The sequence below is a fragment of the Patagioenas fasciata genome, chromosome 4 (assembly GCF_037038585.1).
Source record: "Patagioenas fasciata isolate bPatFas1 chromosome 4, bPatFas1.hap1, whole genome shotgun sequence".
NCBI lineage: Eukaryota > Metazoa > Chordata > Aves > Columbiformes > Columbidae > Patagioenas > Patagioenas fasciata.
Window position 1 is genome coordinate 30083694 of NC_092523.1, and position 20416 is coordinate 30104109.

The following is a 20416-nucleotide window of genomic DNA, read 5'->3' on the forward strand; positions in this document are numbered from 1 at the left end:
CTTCCAAGCTTTCAAGGAGAATATCTATCCCAGTGTTCCTATATTTCACAGTCTTGTTCCAGACTCTGCAATGAGGGCTTATATAGCTAACATGGTACTTTGAAACTTGCTGAAGTATTTCAGTTACCTTGTAACAAGAAAAGAATGTGTTTATAGCAGAAGCATTTGTAGCTTAGACAAAAATTTATTTTAATGTAGGTTTACTAGCAACTCTTGATCTCATGCACTCTGTAACAAACCTTTTCTTCTTGAGTATTTTATTCTGCCTTTGCTTCCCTCCTTCATAGTATCTTTATTTCACAGGTCTTCATGGAAGTTCTGGAAAACTGACTGGGTCTACTTCTAGCCTAAATAAACTGTCTGTTCAGAGTTCAGGAAGCCGTAGGTCTCAGTCATCCTCACTGTTGGATATGGGAAACATGTCTGCCTCTGATCTTGATGTGGCTGATAGAACAAAATTTGATAAGGTAAAGCCAAAAAGTTGTAAAGGATTCCTGCTTAGTTTGTATTAGTAGCGTGTTGGGTATCCTCCTTATATAGTTTATAAATCTGTACTGTTTAAGTCTTAAAACATGCCAATTTCAAATTCTGTATGCACCACACATCTAATAAAGGCAGTTCTAAGGAATATATAGATCAGAGTATTATTCTCTGATTATAAGATTCCATTTAGTTCATTTGTATGCTGTGAGTGATCTGTAAAAAATATCAAGCATACAAATGGTTTATTAATTTTAATATGAAAATAGGGATTGAACTGATGGATTCTTAACTGATATTTTTTTCTCAATACAAATGTTCATGTATTCATTTTGCTGATATGTAAGCAAAAGTGAAAGAAAAGAAAGAAGAATCTTCTTTTAGCCAGGACTTGAGCATGACTCTGAAATTTTATTTGTACTGGTTTCACATCCAAGTTGTCATCAGTTTTCAGCTTTAACCAATGGTGCTAAGTTATTATTGGAGCATCCTCAGCATCTGTTTAAAAACCTCCTGTCCTCAACATGTGGTTTGGTTGGTTTTGGTGTTCTGTTTTCCTGAGCCTTTAAAACCGATAGTACTCCTCACTTCCTGTGGAATTAACTCCTCAGTACTAAGGAGGAAAAAGGATCTGTTATCTGAGTAAGAGATAAAAATAATTCTCTTGTTCTCTATTGAATTACTTGATGGAATTGAGTATTTTTCTTCTGACTACTTCAAGTCGTTGCTCAGTCCTTTTCTGAGACAAAATATTATCTGCCTATTTTACTTCCCTGGAGCTTTTAATTTTTTCTTCTTCCTCTCAGCAACCCAGGCAGAAAAGAGGGTGACAGAACGCATGACTTACTATTAAAATGTGAATGTTTTCATTATAGCACAAAAGTCCTTCAGGCTGTGACTAGAAAACTTCTAATTGTGGGAAAAATTATTGTTCTTTTCTTTCCACTGTTATATGGGTGAGAAGAGAAAGGACTGTTGAAGATGCAGATAACACTTTTAAAGATATAAGTACAATTTCTGTTAAATAGAATAAGCTTTCTAAAGCTTACTGAAGATAGAAAGTAGAACAACTTGTGCAACAATTTAAATTAGTATTGCTAGCTGTGCATAGTATTCAGTGTGTTGATAAAATATTTGTTTTTCTTTAGATTTTTGAGCAAGTATTAAGTGAACTAGAGCCTCTGTGTCTGGCAGAACAGGACTTCATTAGTAAATTTTTCAAACTACAGCAACATCAGAGCATCTCAGGGACAACAACGGTATGACTCTTAATTCTGTCACTGAAGTGAAAAATGTTGAACAGGCCTCACAGAGACCTGTTGGAAAGATAACTTCTAAATTTATCTGGCAATTATGTGATCCAGGTGATCAGCAATTTGTTTTTCTCCATTAGGTGGCAGAATCTTTATTTTTGGCTGATGAATACAAAATCTATTAAAGACTGTCATGTTTATTTTGCCATGGCTTTGTTTCCTCGTAAGGTCGCAATAAACACTTCGTCACGCTATGCAGGAAGGCAATGGAAGTAGCTGTGGATTGTGGTGTATTCTGGGGAACATGACCAGAAAACTACCTGAACCTTGCAAACCACTGCGTTTGCTACTTGGGGGTGGGCGGCGGGGAGGTGGGGACAGAAGGCACCACTTGCTGATTAGATTGGTTTTGTCAGATATGCTTATTACTTAAATATAAAATGGGCGACAAGCTTTCAGCCTCCTGTGTATACATTCCTTGTTCTTGCAGAATGAAGCGGAAGAAATGGATGGAGGAACTTTATCTCGTTCATACACTTCTGGTGTCCCACAAACGATATCATCTGAGTATGTGCTGCTGCTGTTTATTATTGATTCTTAAGCTTACATGTGAATTTATTTGGCATATAAAACTTTTTTTCTCTATAATCAGAAATTGTTCCCTTTCAGTGAAAATGAATAGCGAACTCTTGATTTGTACCTAGATGCTGAATGTGTCAGTAAATATAATTTTTTTTTGTATTGGACTGATGTTTCTCTCTATAGTAGTATAAAAAGTTATGTTTAATTCTCTAGTAGTTTGCAAAGTGAAACTAGGCACTCTAATATTATACTTTGGAAAATATGCTTAGCAAAGTTCCAAATTAGAGTGCATGGCAGCTTCCACACAGAAAATTTATTTTGGAATATTTTATACCTGTAACTATTGATTTTTCTTTTTTACTATATGGCATTGGCCTTTCTTCCCTTAGCAGCATTCTGAAAATCATGAGACTTGTTGAATGCAAATGAGAGTGCTATATCCAGTAAATCAAAGAACATGTAAAATAGCCTAGTAAACTGTCAGAGTAATATTTTTATCTTATGCATTTTTAATAGGAAGGACATGATCCGACAAATGATGACAAAAATATTTCGTTGTATTGAACCTGAGCTGAATAATCTTATAGCGCTGGGGGACAAGATTGATAGTTTTAATTCCCTTTATATGTTAGTTAAGATGAGTCATCATGTATGGACAGCACAAAACGTGGACCCAGCTTCCTTTCTCAGCACTACACTTGGAAATGTTTTGGTGACTGTCAAAAGGAACTTTGATAAATGCATTGTAAGTTCTTTAGTTATTTTAATTAAGCTAACTATAATATAGGAAGCCCATTCCTTCCTCGTTTGATTTTATATTTCTTTATAGTTAAATGTTTGCTTTAAATTTGAAGTAAAAATGAGTAACTTTATTGCACTTCTACTGGCCAAAGCTTCAAAAAATACAAACTAATTGGTGGTTGTTTCTTTTTCCTCTCCATTCCAGTTTTCCTCAATAATTAGGCATTTGTAACACTCATTGACTACTGTAAGGTAGTTGACATTTTTAATCATTTGTTTAAACTTGTACTCTGAGATTTCTGAAGTCAGTCGAGTAAATTATAGCTCCCAGCCTTTTTTACTTACCAAACCAAAACCTCATGGTCTTAAAGGTTTGGTTTTTTTTTCCACTTTGAGTATAATATGCGAAACATGTCTCATCGATGTATTCTATATTATATCTAACAAAAACTTGGTTTAGATAGAATGCCAAATCTTTTGGCAGTAGCAGAGGCAGCTTCTACAGTCAGAAGCGTGCTTTCAGTAATACAATATGATCATTATATGAAATACAGCAAGTTTAGTGAAAACGTATGTGCCAGTATAACTTTTTATTGCCATAAATTAGTTTGACTCTAGTTCAACATAATAGGACTGACCATTCTTGATCAGTTTAATGCTTAAAATATTTTGAAGCTGATTTTTTTCTGGATAATACCCAGAAATAAAATTTCAGTAGAAGATTAAAGAAACTTCCTGTAGCGAAAGGAATTGTAAGCTTGGCTGAATCAGAAAAGCCAAGTTCTTTGTTAGATTATGGAATGAAAATTGTTAATTGTTTCTGGTGGATAAGTTGTTTTGGGTTTGTGTGGGTTTTTTTCCTTAAACTAAGTGAATGAGAAGAAAAGCTGGAAGATTTTGCTTGCTTATCTTCCTTTTTTCTTCTCAGTTATAGTATGTCTTCATAACTTTTTGAGGGGAGAAAGGGAGGAAGACTAAGCAGATATACTAATTGAAAGATGAAATTACTTCCATGTTTGAATGTCTGTTTTTCAGTATGTCTGTATCTTCTTTTACTAGTTGTTACATGGCCTGAAGTCATGTATTAGAGGCTAACATCTGTTTGTGTTTTAAATTTAAGAGTAATCAAATGAAGCAGATGGATGAAGTAAAAATCTCAAAGAAGAGTAAAGTTGGGATCCTTCCATTTGTTGCTGAATTTGAAGAGTTTGCAGCCCTCGCCGAATCGATTTTCAAAAATGCAGAACGACGAGGAGATCTAGATAAAGCCTACACAAAACTTATTAGAGCTGTTTTTGTCAGTGGTGGGTCTTCTGAGGTTGCTATAGTTACTAAAATGATTGTTTCCTCCTCTTTATATATAATTTTGTTCCAATTAACAGATGACTTTTTTTTTACGACTTCATTGCAAATGACATGACTGACGTGCTGAAGTTTTGGTTTTCTCTGTTATCTGTAGGAGAGCAAGTGTAAATATTTCGATCCTAATATGTGTTTTAAGAGCGAACTGTAGATATTTGCCTTTGTACAGACCTGTAACTAACTTTCAGTTATGACAGAGGGAAGTGGTTAAGACTCTAGCAGGAGAGAAGAGAGGGCAGCAACACAACATGCTCAAATTGAAATGGTTTCCTGTCTTTTCTCCCCCATTGTAGCTTAAATGAGGAGATGAATCTGGATGGGATCCTGGGAATTTTGCTGTAATACTGTTTATCTTCCCAGCCCTATCCGAAGTAAATCACTGAAGTTCTGGCTATGAATTTGACCCTTTTTTGGCAGATTAGGTCTTTTGTGTCCTAACCTGACAGAGCAGAATGTCTCTCCAGTCCTCCCTATTTTCCCAGCTGTAGTCTGGAAAACAGCAACACCCTTGTTCTACTGCTTTTGTTTAACATTAAAAAAAAAAGGGGGGGGGGAGGGGATATGCAAGCCAATGAACTCAGGAGAAATTGACATTCCCTTTTAAAATGGAAGTACACGGATGAGTGGACCTCTCTGCCCTGATTTATCTGCAAATTTTCAAACGGCTCCATGTATAGTAATTCCCAGCCACTGAAACTTACCTCTTTTTTAGGGGAAGATTGGGCAAGAGGAGACGGTAGTAGCAGTAAAGCTAGATTGAGGAAATTATAGCATAGTGGTTCTGAACATATTAGGAAATCGTGAAGAGATACTACTTCATAGTACAGTAGAGTCCATATGTTGTCAGCAGGAGCATCCCAGCTGATAGGACAGTACATTTTGAAAATGTTCATTTGATTGCATCCAACTTTTCTTGCCTTAAGAGTTTGCTGTTCAAGTGATGAAACTAAGCAAATATCAATAGACAGGCAAAACTATACTATGATAAAATAAGTAGTGTAGGAATAATTTAGAAAACCGTGTTTTTAAAGGAGTTCAATATTATGCCAATCAAACACTGAAGAAGAAACAAAATCTCTTTCGGACAAGTACAGACCAAATTTAAAGAACAAAAAATTATGATGGGAGAGGATAAGGGATGGAAGAATGAAGGTGAAACCAAGTCAAAATTATGTACAAAATCAGTGAAAGCAGTATGTTTAATGCAGCAGGATATTTAATTTACGAGTGATGTTTGAAGTGAGAAAGGTCAGAAAGGTGTAGTACTTCAGGTAGAACTGGGAGAGGTAGTTAGAAGAGTATACAGGTGGAACAAAATTTGCAGTAGCAAGCTCCCTACTTGACAATTCAGTGTTCTTGCTGAAATGAATTTGTGATCTTTATTGATACTTTGATACCCAGAATCAATTTCATGGTGGGCATCCTGGTAGTCTCAGCAAAATGATTAATGGGTGAGCGGGTATAGAGACCTAATTGCACACTTTTTTGAAGCCATTCTCTTTCAGCCTACTTTTAGGTGCGATAAGGGAACAACAGCTAGAATTTCTTTTGCCTGCCCTGTGGTGTTTGTTTTTTTTGTTCGGTTGGTTGGTTTTGTGTGTGCTTGTTTGTTTGGTTTTTTTGAATGGGGACGTTGAAGTATAAGACCTATGTGCAGGATTATCCATTTTTATTATTAAATTTGTGGATTGACAGAAACTTTGACCAGAAAACTAATAATAATAACTGAGAGACTGGGAAGTACATTTTTAAAAACCTACCACCTTACTAAAGATTTTTGTTCTAGTAAAGAGGGGAATGAGACTTTTCTTAAATAGTTCTGTCATGTGAAATTTATTAGAGGTCATGAAAGCATGCTTGTAAGCCTCCACAGAATGTAGGTTATTTCTCACTTACATAAATGACTATATGTAGTCTCTATTTTGTATCTTTTTATAAGTGACTTCTTTTTGGCATACAAATTTCATGATCTTAGAGCTGTACATATCTGTTACTATTTTTGAAGGCTCTCAGATACTGATTATTTTAGTGGCAGTTATGACAATCACTCATGCAAATGATTATCATTAATATAAAATCCAAAATTCTGACAGTATTATGGTTATTGGTTACATTTTCCTGAATTTGGTTGTCATTTTGCTTTGTCTTTCAGTTGAGAAAGTAGCTAATGAAAGCCAGAAAACACCCAGAGATGTGGTCATGATGGAGAACTTCCATCATATTTTTGCAACACTTTCTCGCTTGAAAATTTCTTGTCTTGAGGCTGAGAAAAAAGAAGCTAAACAGAAATACACTGATCATCTTCAGTCTTATGTAATCTACTCACTCGGACAGCCTCTCGAGAAATTAAATGTAAGTATATTTGAGTTTATATACATTTAAATGGTACAGAATAGTCTTTCTCAAGTGTTTAATTTGCACTATCTGACCTCTTTATCATTGCATCTATCATAATCTCTATTATTTTAGACTTGAGCATACCTAGGAAGAGTATTTATGAGGGTAACAGTCCTGGATGAAAATAAGCAAATGTTTTTGAGAAAGGAAAAAGCAAGGAGAAAAGTAATCAGAAGCTTTGGGATCATTTTCCTCACCTCAGCTGCAGAGAAAATTATTGTAGTTTCTGAACTGTTCAACAGTAAGGAAAGTTCTGTATGTCTGAAATTGAACTAAGTGTTAAACTGAATGCTGACTTAGGTGCGGACTCAGTCCTGCCCACCGAATGTTTCCCACTGTTCATTGCTTTTTCTACAAATAGGATTACAGCCACTCATTTTCTGAAAAGTCTAAGACTTATTCTCTTTCTGAAAATTAAAGTGCTTTATTGTTGTTTCCCACTCGTTGTGGATTGGGTCTCACCAGCACCTAAGCAGCCATGGAACTTGCTCCCTCCCCCTTCCCCAAGCAGGTCAGGGGAGAGAAGAGGAGAAGCAAAAGTGAGAAAATTTTGGAGTGGAGATAAAGATAGTTTAATCACTGAAGATGAAAGAGAGAAAAAAATAAGTGATGTAAAGGCAGTCCCTCACTGCCCCCCACAAGCAGACTGATGCCCAGCCAGTTTCTGAGCAACAGCCACTTTGGAAGACAAACACCACCTCTGCCACCTCCTCTAACCCTAATTTTTATAGCTGAGCATAATGTTCCATGCTGTGGAATACCCTTTGGCCAGGTTTGACCTGTCCAGCAATAACCAAGACATCAGTGTGTTATCCACCCTGTTTCAGCATCATATGGTCTGCTATAAAGAAAGTTAACTCCGCATGACTCTACATGCATGTTCGTAGGTATACATCCCCCCATTTTTATTATGTTGAGCCAACTGGTGCAGGGCAGTGAGACAAGAGGGCTATTATGAACCAATATTGCTGTAGTTCAGTTATAGTTTAAGTAGAGAAATTGCTATTCAGATACTTACTCAGTTTATCTGAAAGATCCACTGTTTTTCCAGGCTGTGGCCTCATTAATTGAAGATTTTTGAGGCTGATTCAATATTAGTTATGATGTTGCAAAGCAAAGGTTGATTGCTTCTAGAAATCATTTATTTCAGTTTTATACTAGTATAACGCTTACAGAGTGCTCTGTTGTTGGGCTGTGCTTTGGTGTTTCTGGCTGAGCACTGCTTCATGCCCAACTGAAAAAAAAAAAAAAAAACCAAAAAACAACAAACCACAACAAAAATGAAGGAAACACACAATGGTCATCAAGCAGAATCAAGACTTGACTACACATATGCTTGTCAAATTAAGTTAATTTAGATTCGTGATAATCATTGATGCTGTTATTGTTTGTTAGCATTTTTTTGAAGGTGTTGAAGCTCGTGTAGCACAAGGTATACGAGAAGAAGAAGTAAGCTATCAACTGGCTTTTAATAAACAAGAGCTGCGTAAAGTTATAAAGGAATATCCAGGTAAAGAAGTGAAGAAGGGATTGGATAATCTCTACAAGAAGGTAGATAAACATCTCTGTGAAGAAGAAAACTTACTTCAGGTAATCTAAATAATGTCTTAAAAACATTCTAATGTTTACACAAAGGCTTTTATTAGTGCCTTTGCATATGTATGTGTATGTATGCCTAGCTTCAGCATAACTCTGAAAAAATGTGAATTTTGAGTGGAATTTATTGTAATCCTGCTCTGATTCTATTTGTTGTAACAGTGATTTGAACTGTCGTGGTAGAAAGAGAGTTGTAAGAACCTTCCATTACGATTCCCAAGGTCCGCATTGATGGGTGACCTCTGTTCTGCAAAATATACTGGAAGTAGAGAGAACTAGACTTAAATGAACTGTTAACCTGATAGTAAATTTAGCTGGTATGCCTTAGCAGAATATACTTTAAATTACATTTTTTTTCTCTTAGTTATATTATTTAAGTTTTTTCTTATATTGTGTAAACTTTCTCACTGGAGTAAATGATGAGTAGATTAAGGAGTTAAACACATATTAACACTTTTTTGAAGTCTGAAACATGGATTAGTAGCACTGTTCTGGTTTGAAGAATTTTCTTTAGGGACAAAAGCAATACCTCTTTTAGGGCACCTTCCTCTTCTTTACTATTTTCTGCTTTGCGTATTTGGTAGGAGTCCTGTAAAAAAGGTCTTAAACCTAATGGGTAAAAAACTTAAGTAATTTTATTTTTAATGCAACAAGTCATTTTACTGAACGTCATTAGCAAGGTTTACTTTTAAAATGGCACCTGAAGTGAGAATCAGTTAATGAGCCAAGGTTTTGCAGTTTGGATATAGTGATTGTGCCAGTTGACTGAAGTTCCTAAAGTTTGCTGTCTTTGGCAGGTCGTGTGGCATTCCATGCAAGATGAGTTTATAAGACAATACAAGCACTTTGAAGGGCTGATCGCTCGCTGCTATCCTGGATCGGGAATTACTATGGAATTCACTATACAGGATATTTTAGACTACTGCTCCAGTATTGCACAGTCTCATTAAGTTCTAGAAAGGGAAAGAGAAGCTAGCAAAGTTTATGCCTGTGTATAAGGGAATCAAACACTATAAATGCTATTTGGTTTTAAAAGGTGGATTTCCATGTTATGTGTAGTTGACTGCCATATATGCCAAGTTACACTCCTGCTTCAAACATCTTTCAGGGCACAATGAAACCTTCAGGAATTTGTTGCTCTTCTACTGGGTTGAAGTCTGAAAGCATTAATTTTGTGAAACACATTGGATATAGTTTTCCCTTCCCCTAAGGTTCAGATACTTTTATTTATAATCCTTTCTCTTGCTAAAAGCAGTAAGCACTACCTTTATAGTATGCAAAAAGGATACTACTGTTTCACTAATATTTTGCATCTTGGAAATTATGTAAGTATTAAAGACTATCAAATTTTTTGCTTGTTCTAGGAAGTACAGATGTGGAAATATATACAGTGGGAGTACTGAATTTGTGTTCTGAGATGTGATGTGACTATAATTCTTAATTAAATGGTGTTCATCATATTCTTTATTGCTACAGAGTGTTATTTCCAAAAGCCGAAAATGCAGTTGTTTCCATTGTTTTGTCTCTGGGAATTGCAGTATAATTGTCCTATTTCTCAGCACACTTCTTTTTTTCTTCACTTTAGTAAGTGCAATGTATCATCAGTATACTCCTACATTGTGTAAACCCTGCCTGCTCCTGCAGCTTCAGCTGCCTGTAGCCCAGGACCCAGTTTTTCTGTAAAGCTTGAGGAAGTTGCTAAATTGTGGCATAGAGCTGGGGTGTATGTGGAACACAAACTGAGACCACAGAGGTAAACATGCAGACAGAAGTAAGATTTTGGGTTTTTGAGATGCAGATGTGAGAATAAAAACCAAAACCCAGTAATATAAGAATGTTCTAAAACTTGAGACAATCTAACCTGCTAGATGACAACTTGGCACCATTGAGACATGCAGATTTAGGTGAGCGTACTAACACTTAAGCCTTGTAGCTCATTAAAACCTAGTTGTCTTTACTAATGAAATACTTGATCCAAGTTTTATAAAACCTGCTTACTGTGGCTTTGCACATGACTAAAGGTGGCCAAAGCAACAGCACGAGGAGGTAAGGGTTACACTTGGCAGAAATTCCCTTTAAACTAGTAGAGATGGCCTATGTAAGAGGACTACCGGGCACTTGTACATTAGGCACTGCAACCCCTGAAGTCTGGCCACAGCAACTATGCAACAGGCAACGGCAAAAGAGGCAGGAAATGCAAGTAGGATCCTTTAGAGCAGGATCACAGGTGGCGGTACCGTCTGTTTCTCCTCTTCTCTGCAACCCGAGCGGAGCGGCTGTCGTGGCCGTTCCTCAGCATCGAGCGGCAATTACGCCCGGAGACATTAAACCTCGGGTCGAAGCTCCTGACGCGGTTGCTTGTGGCCCCGATGCCGCGGAGCGCCGCTCCTGGGCCGTTGTCCCTCAGCGTTCTGTCGAACTGCCTCTACCGGTGGCGCTCTACGTCACCCTGCCCCGCCCCTCCGCGCGAGGTCTGCCGGTCGCGCGGGAAGGGGCGGGGCGGCTAACGCGGGCGGCGGTTGGCTCAGCAGGCCGCGGGTGCTGGCGCGTGCCCCGTTGCTGCGGTGACGGGACGGAAGCGGCCGCTGCTCCGCGCGCCATTTTCAAACAGTCGGTGCGGCCTGGTGACTGCGCGGCGTCTGCGGGGCGGGAGCGCCGGCCCCGGGAGCGCTGCGGGGCACGGCTTGTGTCCGCCGGGGCGCGGGCGGACACACGGGAAGGAGGAGGGTGCTGCCGGCGGGATCGGGGCTCTCGTAGGCAGGTGGTGGCGGGGGCAGCAGCGGGGCTCCCGCGGCCCTGGCAGCGGCCGTTGTAGCAGCCCTGAGGACAGCGCGGCGCTGGGCCGCCTCCGTCTCTTCGGCCCCTGGGGAGCGCTGAGCAGTCTGGGCAGCCTCTCCCAGGCTCTGGCCTACAGGCTGGTCTCGTTCCCTCTGGGTTCTGCAGCTGCCCTTCTGCGCCGGAGCTGCTTCTCTGCCGAAGCCTCAGTGAAACATCTCGGCAGCTCCTGAGGGGTGCGCCCTGCAAGAGCTGCTTTTAACGGTATGTTTGGTAAGACCGACCCGGGGGGAGGGTGGAGAAATTAAAAATAAACCTGTTTAATAAGGGACTGACTGCCCCTAGATTTGGCTTGCTGAAATGTCTGTAAAGCTTCCAGTTTGGAGAGACAGGTGAATAAGCAGGCTCTTAGTCGACAGGGTTTTCCTGTACTGTAGTGTAAACTTACAGGTTTGGGTGACTCTTTAAAAGACCTGGTTTTTTTAGACCAAGAGTTGTTTCTCTTTTGGCAAAGTGGTGACTCTTTGTAGCAAACATGGTGTGTGAATATCTAGTCAGAAGCGAACTCCCAGCAAATCAACTTGGAAACAAACTTTTCAAAACATATGCAGACTCATTCAATGTATCTCGAAAATGGTATTACAGTAACTGTCTTTTACAGCACAGCCTTTGGCATCACAGAATCACAGAATGTTAGGTATTGGAAGGCACCTCAAAAGATCATCTAGTCCAATCCCCCTGACGGAGCAGGAACACCTAGATGAGGTTACACAGGAAGGTGTCCAGGCGGGTTTTGAATGTCTCCAGAGAAGGAGACTCCACAACCCCCCTGGCCAGCCTGTTCCAGTGCTCTGTCACCCTCACTGAGAAGAAGTTTCTTCTCAAATTTAAGTGGAACCTCTTGTATTCCAGCTTGATCACATTACCCTTTGTCCTATCATTGGTTGTCACTGAGAAGAGCCTGGCTCCATCCTTGTGACACTCACCCTTTATATATTTATAAACATTAATGAGGTCACCCCTCAGTCTCCTCTTCTGCAAACTAAAGAGACCCAGGTCCCTCAGCCTTTCCTCATAAGGGAGATGCTCCACTCCCTTGATCATCTTTGTTGCCCTGCGCTGGACTCTCTGCAGCAGTTCCCTGTCCTTCTTGAACTGAGGGGCCCAGAACTGGACACAATATTCCAGGTGTGGTCTCACCAGGGCAGAGTAGAGGGGAAGGAGAATCTCTCTTGACCTACTAACCACCCCTCTTCTAATACACTGCAGGATGCCATTGGCCTTCCTGGCCACAAGGGCACAGTGCTGGCTCATGGTCATCCTGCTGTCCACCAGGACCCGCAGGTCCCTTTCCCCTACACTGCTCTTTAATAGGTCATTCCCCAACTTATACTGGAACCTGGGGTTGTTCCTGCCCAGATGCAAGACTCTACACTTGCCCTTGTTATGTTTCATTAAATTTTTCCCTGCCCAACTCTCCAGCCTGTCCAAGTCTTGCTGGATGGCAGCACAACCTTTTGGCGTGTCAGCCACTCCTCCCAGCTTGGTGTCATCAGCACACTTGCTGATAGTACGCTCTATTCCCTCATCCAAGTCACTAGTGAATATATTGAATAATACTGGTCCCAGTACTGACCCTTGAGGCACTCCACTAGGTGCAGGCCTCCAACTTAGACTCCACTGCACTGGCCACGACTCTCTGACTTCTTTCCTTCAGCCAGTTTCCAGTCCACCTCACTACCCGATTGTCTAGACCACACTTGCTCAGTTTAGCAGCAAAGATGCTGTGGGAGACTGTGTTGAATGCTTTACTGGAGTCAAGGTAGACCACATCCACCGCTCTGCCATCATCTATCCACCTTGTTATGTCTTCATAAAAGGCTATGAGGTTGGTCAGGCACGACTTCCCCTTGGTGAAGCTATGTTGACTGCCCATAATGACCCTCTTATCCTTGATATGCCTTGAGATGACACCAAGGATAAGTTGTTCCATCCCTTTCCCAGGGATGGAGGTGAGGCTGACCGGTCTATAGTTACCTGGGTCCTCCTTCTTGCCCTTTTTGAAGACTGGAGTGACATTTGCTTTCCTCGGGTCCTCAGGCATCTCTCCTATTTCCCAAGACTTGGCAAAGATGATGGAGAGTGGTCTAGCAATGACCTCAGCCAGCTCCCTCAGCACCTGTGGGTGCATCCCATCTGGAACAATGGATTTATGGATGTCCAGATTGCCTAATTGCTTCATAACCCAGTCCTCATCAACCGAGGCAAACTCCTCCATTGTCCTGACTTTCTCTGGGGCCTCAGGGATACAGGACTCCTCAGGACAGCCTCCAGTAGAGGAGACAGAGAGAAAGAAGGCATTCAGTAACTCTGCCTTCTCTGTATCTTCTGTCACCAGGGCACCCACCTCATTCATCAGTGGGCCTACATTGCCTCTGGTGTTAGTTTTATCTGCCATGTATTTGAAAAAGCTCTTTCTGTTGTCCTTGACCCCTCTTGCCAGGTTTAATTCTAAGGAGGCCTTAGCTTTCCTAGTTGCGTCCCTACATCCTCTGACAACAGCTTTGTATTCTTCCCAAGTGGGCATCCATGGACTGTATAGAGACATGTGTTAGACCACTACTACAGTCAAATGGGGGGTCCACTAGGTATCTTTTTCACCCAAGTGAAAACAACTGACAAGCTCTTTTTAGCAGAATGAGCTATGTGACCAGTAGTTACAGGACAGGAACAGATGTTTTGTAAACATGTTTCACATATACACACAGAGGAAGCATTTCAGTTCTGATGAATGAAAAATGCATTTTGATATTAGCCTGAGCTGAGACTGGAAATTCCAGTTCATAATTGCTTTTGGTGTTAGTGTTATAGACCCAGTAAGGAAATTTATTTCATAGCATATAAATTTGTCTGTGCTAATTTCTTTGTGTTCTATTGTCAGCTATGTAGTTTTATCTTTCTTCCACATGGCTCAATGTCTGTATTATGTCTTCCATGGCCAAGAGACATCTTTGCTGTGCTTTTTTATTATTACATTTCTTATTGATAACACACGTATTGCATCTGGAACAGTTCTTAACCTATACTCACTGTGAATTTTGCTGCATTGTTTTCAGACTGAAAAGGGGGTGCTTCAAGGTGCTAAAGTTTTTCTGTTTTGTGTTCTACCTGTAATGATTATTCTAATAACTAGCAACATTACTTTTTTCACACAATTTTATGCTAATTGATTCTATGCTTATAGCCTAAATGAACTGGATTTGGAGTTCCATTGTTGCTCATCTTTCATGTCAACATTTAATTTCAGTCATTGATGACTTGGAACAATAGGGAACAGTTCGCAGGTGTCAAATATGTCCATTTCATAAACACCAAGGTCTTCAGAAGGCTGCTTACAAACATCCACACGTCACAAAATAAAGCACATGAAAGTTTTTATCTTTATTAGTCTTTGTGAACATAAAGGGAAGAAAAAATGAAACTATTTGCTCTGAATATCTCTTCTGTGAATAGCTGAAAGATGCACTTGTCTAGACATCTGGACAAATCTTTCCCTGGAAATGCCTCATTTAATGTTTCTTTTTTGTTTATCTGATTTTCTGCTTTTCATCTAAAATGGAAATTGCACTTTCTTCATAGTGGCACTAAATTGCATGAAATATTTAGATGATGAATTATTGTGAACTATTTAGACAGCTAACATAGCCTATCTTGTGGGAAATACCAGAGCTGTTAAGATTGCTTTCTAGTACTTTGCCATTTACAGACAAATCTAGTAAGTCCAGCACACCTTTCATCATTATTCAATCATGATTCACAATGCTGTTAAGTTTCTTTAAAGAAAATTATATTCTGTATTGAGTTTACTGGTTAAGAATATTGTGGAAAACCTAGATTTTCAAAAGGCTTTTGTGAAGCTTCTTTACCAAAGGCTTTCAAGAAATGGCCAAAAGGTCATTTAATAGCTCACTAAGTGATTAAAAGGTAGAAAGCACTACCTTGTGGTGAATGTGCAGATTTCCTGCTAACACTGATCTGTGAACTGAAAGAACAGGTGAAATAGCAAGAGACAAAATTTGCTCATTATATGAGTGTGTTAAGAGCAGTCCAAGGTTTGCAGAAAGAGGATCACTGGACTGAGTAATAACATGGGAGTTAAGGAACAGTGTTAATAAGGGCAAAGTAAATACGCATCATGGACTCTAAAGTGGCAGTTACCGCTCAGAAGAAAGAGATGTTAGTGCCACTGTGAATGCATCTAGTTAATAGTTTAGAGCACTCAGAAAGGCAAATAATGAGTCAGGAATCATGAATAGAGAAAGCTACAGCAAAGAATCTTTATGGCTGCTCTATGGCATCTCAGAGTCATCTCAGTCTCAGAAAATCATGGAAAAGGGACAAGCTGTACCAGCTCCTAGGAAATTTTGGAAGATCGATCTTCAGGAGATGCTATCATGAGTGACTGAAAGCATGAATAAAGAATGAATATTTTGTATGTCTTACAGAGTTATTTTGTTCTGTAGTGGCTAGCATGGGGCCATGTTTTGGATTTGTGCTGAAAACACCGTTGATAACACAGGGATGTTTTCATTATGGCTGAGCAGGGCTTACACAGAGTCAAGGCCTTTTTGGCTTCTCACATGACCCATCAGTGAGTAGGCTGGGCGTGCACAAGAAGTTAGGAGAGGACACAGCTGGGAAGGCCGACTCAACTGACCCAAAGGATATTCCATACCCTATGATGTCACACTCAGTATATATAGCTGGGGGAAGAAGAAGGTGATGTTCAGAGTGATGACTTTTGTTTTCCCAAGTAACCATTACATGTGATGGAGCCCTGCTTTCCTGGAGATGGCTGAACACCTGTTCACCGATGGGAAATAGTGAATGAATCCCCTTTTTTTTGCACAGCTTTTGCCTTATCTATTAAACTGTCTTTATCTCAATCCACAAGTTTTCTCACTTTTACCGTTTCAGTTCTCTTCCCCATACTCCTGAGCGGGTGTGAGCAAGTGGCTGCATGAGGCTTAGTTGCTGACTGGGGCTAAACCACATCAATAAAAAGAAAAAAAAAGGTTGGGGGATGCACACATGCATGAATTTATTATATACTTCTCCAGACATATGGTTAAAATCAGGAATTCATTACCACAGTCTATTTCAATGTAAAAGTGCAAAAGATTCAGGAAAACAATTAGACATGTCTAAGAAAGGTCTATCAGGTACTATTATAACTATTTAAGTTCAACTTTCGGCCCATCAACTCCCTGCACTATAGGCTTGTGGAAAGAGGAGGTATGTAGGAGTAAGATTTGGATTATGGTTCTTATATTATTATACTCTTGCTGTGGCAACGGTCAAAGCTATGGTGTGTTGGATTCAACAGCAGTTGATATATTCATTTTCTATTTCCAGAAAACCAGGTTTTGCTGATGGAGAAGTTACTGAATACTTTTCAATGTCATGATAAGACTAGTGATAGACTAAGTTTAGTATATGAGATTTATGCTATGGTTGCCTGTAATTACTGACACATAGTTTCTTTCCAACAAAGAGTGTACAACAATTACTGTCTTTGAAGAATTTAATATCTCTGTTAAGCTCTCTGAAATAACGACCCCCAATTCTTAGTTTCATTTCTGGACATCTTTTGGACCTATACTCCAGCTACTCTTTTCCTGGAGTAATTTTGGATCAGATGTGGCTCCACGGAATACAAGATAATGTATGATTCTGGTGGCAATAATGTCTTGAATTAAAAAGTGGCAGTCTTTAGGAAGGAGAGTGATTTACCCAGAAAGTTGTTGGTACCTCTCAATATTAGAGTATATTTAAGTCACTACACCTCACTTAAACACCCATTGCAGTGATTTAGAAGATCCTGTGTCTACTTCCTAGTCACAGTTACTGGAGTGCTAACATCTGTCCGTTTATTTTCTCCACAGTTACTGTAGAAAAACTTTATTCCCTTACAAGCTGTGACACAGTTTTGTTCTTGATGTTTCTTCTGTAAAACCTTCTCAATATGAATAGTAGAAAAATATTTTTTCTTTCCAAAATACAAGCTATTAAATCAAGTTTGATGAATGTTTTAAACAAATTTAATCTTTCTAGCTGATACAATTCTTCTTAAGGAGAAGACAGGCTCAAGTGTTATCAGCTTCTGTAGTAATATAAGATGTATTCCTGAGATGGAATCTAGACACAGTAATGCAATTGCTGTTTTCCTGAATTCAACACAGAATCCTCGACATTAATGCAGAAATAACAGCGTCTCAGCAGTTTTAGCTTTAATCTCTGTCTGCCAAAGGCATTTAGGACACGTTAGTACCTTGACTTCAAGCCAGTACATTGACAGTTACCATTTAGTGGAAGGAAATATGCTTCCTCCTCCTTCAACAATCCCAGTGCAATATGTAAGGGGTTATTCTCTATGCCATTGCCTAGTTAATTTCTCAACATCCTGGACATCTTCAAGCAAACATTTTGGCAGTTTCTGGGTGAGATACTGTGCTCGTAAGACTGGTGATTTTCTGTTGTCCATGGAACAGTACCTGGCAAATACAGTCCCATTGCTAGACTTATTTGTAGTCTTTTGATACAAGATGAAATCTTACTTTCCTCCCTCAGATTTGAGAGAAGCTTTTATTCCTTCTCATTTTATTATTTATTTATAATTTTATTTTCAAATACCTGCATATATTTATTTAATATATTTTTGAAATCTTGGGAATTGTGAAACAGCATGGTTTCAATGATAACCATCAGGTTAATACTGAAACTTCTGAAGAAATGAAAGGAAAATGTTTTACAGAAAGAGCTACTTTTGAAAGTATTTCTAACTATTGAAGAGATGTTTTCACATATTGATGAGCATCAACTTTAGTATTTAATCTCTTTTCTCATTCCATCTCTAAATCCAGAAGGATATAACCATGTACAAATTCTTTTTCTCTCAAATGTACATAGCAAAACCAAAATTCTCATCTGGATTCAGATATAGTAGTGCTGGTCTAGCCTCTTTTAGATCAAGTTAATAATGAAAAGATAACTGATCAGTCAAAGGAAAAAAAAAAAACAAAAAATAAACCCAAACTAAATCTCTGATTCTTGAACTGTATTTACCAGAAAATGATGCAGGTAGGACTATTGTACACTGATGGTGTTCTTTTTTCTTTCTTGTTTTCCCTCATAGAAAAAAAGATGTTAAAAGTTAATCTGTCTTTAAAATTTTACATATTTTATGCAATTTTACAAATGATTGGCATAAGTTATGTTAAGTACTGCCTTGTAAACTTTGAGAGTAACATTCATACATGAAAGAAGAAAGTACATGGGTTTTTTGAGAATAATCTGTTAATTTGCATTGTGGAAGATACCATGATGACTATGATTCAAAAAACTCAGAATCTACTTCTTAGTATTCCTACAGAAAGATCTTTTCAGAGTTCAGTTCTTACATACTGGACGTACAACTGACAGTTCAGTTCATACATACTCTAAGACACTGGGAAGGAAGAAGCTAATTTCCAATTTGCACTGTGATTCTCTTTTGGTTTACTTAAATTTGAAGGGCATGCTTAGGCAGAGTATTTCCTACACAAAATTTGTTTTTTCCATTACTTTTTTTTTTGGTATTATTTCTTCTTTAAAGGATAAATGCTGTAACAGAAAATCTTTTGCAGGTGTCCTATTTTTCCTGACTGTGACAAAAGCTGCCTTGGAGGTGTGTTTACAATGACTACAGCTGCAGAGCGAAGGTTCATTAATCTCAGGAAACGTCTAGATCAACTGGGCTATCGACAGCCATTGGGAGTGGAGAGTTTACCTTTGGTGGAAAAGCTTTTTAGGTATTCAAAAGGAGATTCATTAAAAAACATAGTAATCATATAGTTGGTATTGTTTGATTTTTGACATATAAGGGAGAATGCTTGGTCAGAAGATAATTTTCAAGCAATACTATTTGAGAGCTAACATTCAGTTCTTGTGTATGATGAAGTCAAATGGGTTTGCTTAAGTGATGAGAACATCTGAAGATTTCATTTAATTCAGTAGAATTGCTTCTAAGGATCTTTGGTCAAACCTCGTAAGAGAGCCAAGAATAGTTACTATTGATATGTACTTAAAGGACGCACTCTTATAACTGATTGTATAAAAAATAATCCCTGTTGTCTGTACTGTGGCTTAAAATAAAACATTCACAGCTCCATGTTTATGATCTCATTTGGAGAAGTGTGAATTTGCTATCTCTGCAGTTTTTGCAGGACACATAGCAGAAGAAAAACAAATATTCAGTTGACCTCCTTAATATATCTGCCATTTCATGGCTTTGATATGATTACAAGCAGTGTAATTTCCCTAGTAATCCAAGTATATTTGGCTAAACATGCATATGTAAATACTCTGGTTCTGTTGCTCTCTAGCATCTAATATTGACAGAAGAATTGTACATATGCAGATGTGGAGTAATCTGCCTTCAACATTGAAGTTTCATTCTAGTGTCTAACAGACAGGTTTAATCTCTCAATCACCAACTTTGATATGATTTTCACAGAAGTGTTTATAGCTACTTACCACTAATCTGTCTTTATGGAGCTTCTGATCTCCATGTAAAAACTAGTAACCTTCTGACCATTTTAATTATTGACTTCAAGTTTCTTCTGTGGTAGGTAATGCTACAACTTCCGTAGTGCTTGGAGCTAAAAAATCATCTTGCCAGTTTTGAATATCTATGTAGAAAAGAGAGCTTATTGAATTATCAGCTATAAACTTCTGATATGCTTTCTAAATATCTTTATTTTTTTATATTTGCCCTGTCCTTTCTGATCTACATTATTTAAGTGAATGATTCCTGTCTTTCAATTTTTCTTACATGAATGATTTTGTTGCCTTCCTTTGAACCCATTTGTTCTACAGTTGACATGGTATCAGGGAAAGGTTTTTGTTTCTCAGATCATAATAAATATTTGCATCTGCAGTGTAAAAGCTGATAACAATTCTAACATGTCTGATGCTCCTTTTTTCTAGTGACCTAGTTCGTACAACTGAGAGCTTGCGCAATGCAAAGTTATCTGCTGGAAAAAATGAAAAAGAATGCAGCAATTATGATGCTATTTTGGAACCTTATAAAACAGAGAATGCTAAACTTACCAGGGAAAATAATGAACTGCATTTAGAAATACTAAAACTGAAAGAACAATCCGATCGTCATGTTAAAGGTAATATAAAAA

The 20416-nt window shown here is 38.6% G+C and overlaps 2 protein-coding genes across 12 annotated transcripts in view; both read left to right on the forward strand.

Annotated features, from left to right (window-relative positions):
- Positions 1–9871, forward strand: part of EXOC1 (exocyst complex component 1) — a 31898-nt gene extending 22027 nt beyond the window's left edge. For all 11 annotated transcript variants that reach the window (XM_065836338.2, XM_065836339.2, XM_071807507.1 and 8 more), the window contains 8 exons: positions 304–467; positions 1629–1739; positions 2224–2300; positions 2832–3060; positions 4177–4360; positions 6571–6770; positions 8211–8405; positions 9209–9871. In XM_065836338.2, coding sequence (XP_065692410.1) covers positions 304–467; positions 1629–1739; positions 2224–2300; positions 2832–3060; positions 4177–4360; positions 6571–6770; positions 8211–8405; positions 9209–9361 — 1313 coding nt within the window. In that variant the 3' untranslated portion in view covers positions 9362–9871. The remainder of the gene's footprint in view (positions 1–303; positions 468–1628; positions 1740–2223; positions 2301–2831; positions 3061–4176; positions 4361–6570; positions 6771–8210; positions 8406–9208) is intronic.
- Positions 9872–10966: 1095 nt separating this feature from the next.
- Positions 10967–20416, forward strand: part of CEP135 (centrosomal protein 135) — a 38635-nt gene continuing 29185 nt past the window's right edge. Inside the window, exons 1-3 of the mRNA XM_065836211.2 lie at positions 10967–11450; positions 18872–19036; positions 20214–20404. Of these exons, the coding sequence (XP_065692283.1) occupies positions 18924–19036; positions 20214–20404 (304 nt within the window). The 5' untranslated portion in view covers positions 10967–11450; positions 18872–18923. The remainder of the gene's footprint in view (positions 11451–18871; positions 19037–20213; positions 20405–20416) is intronic.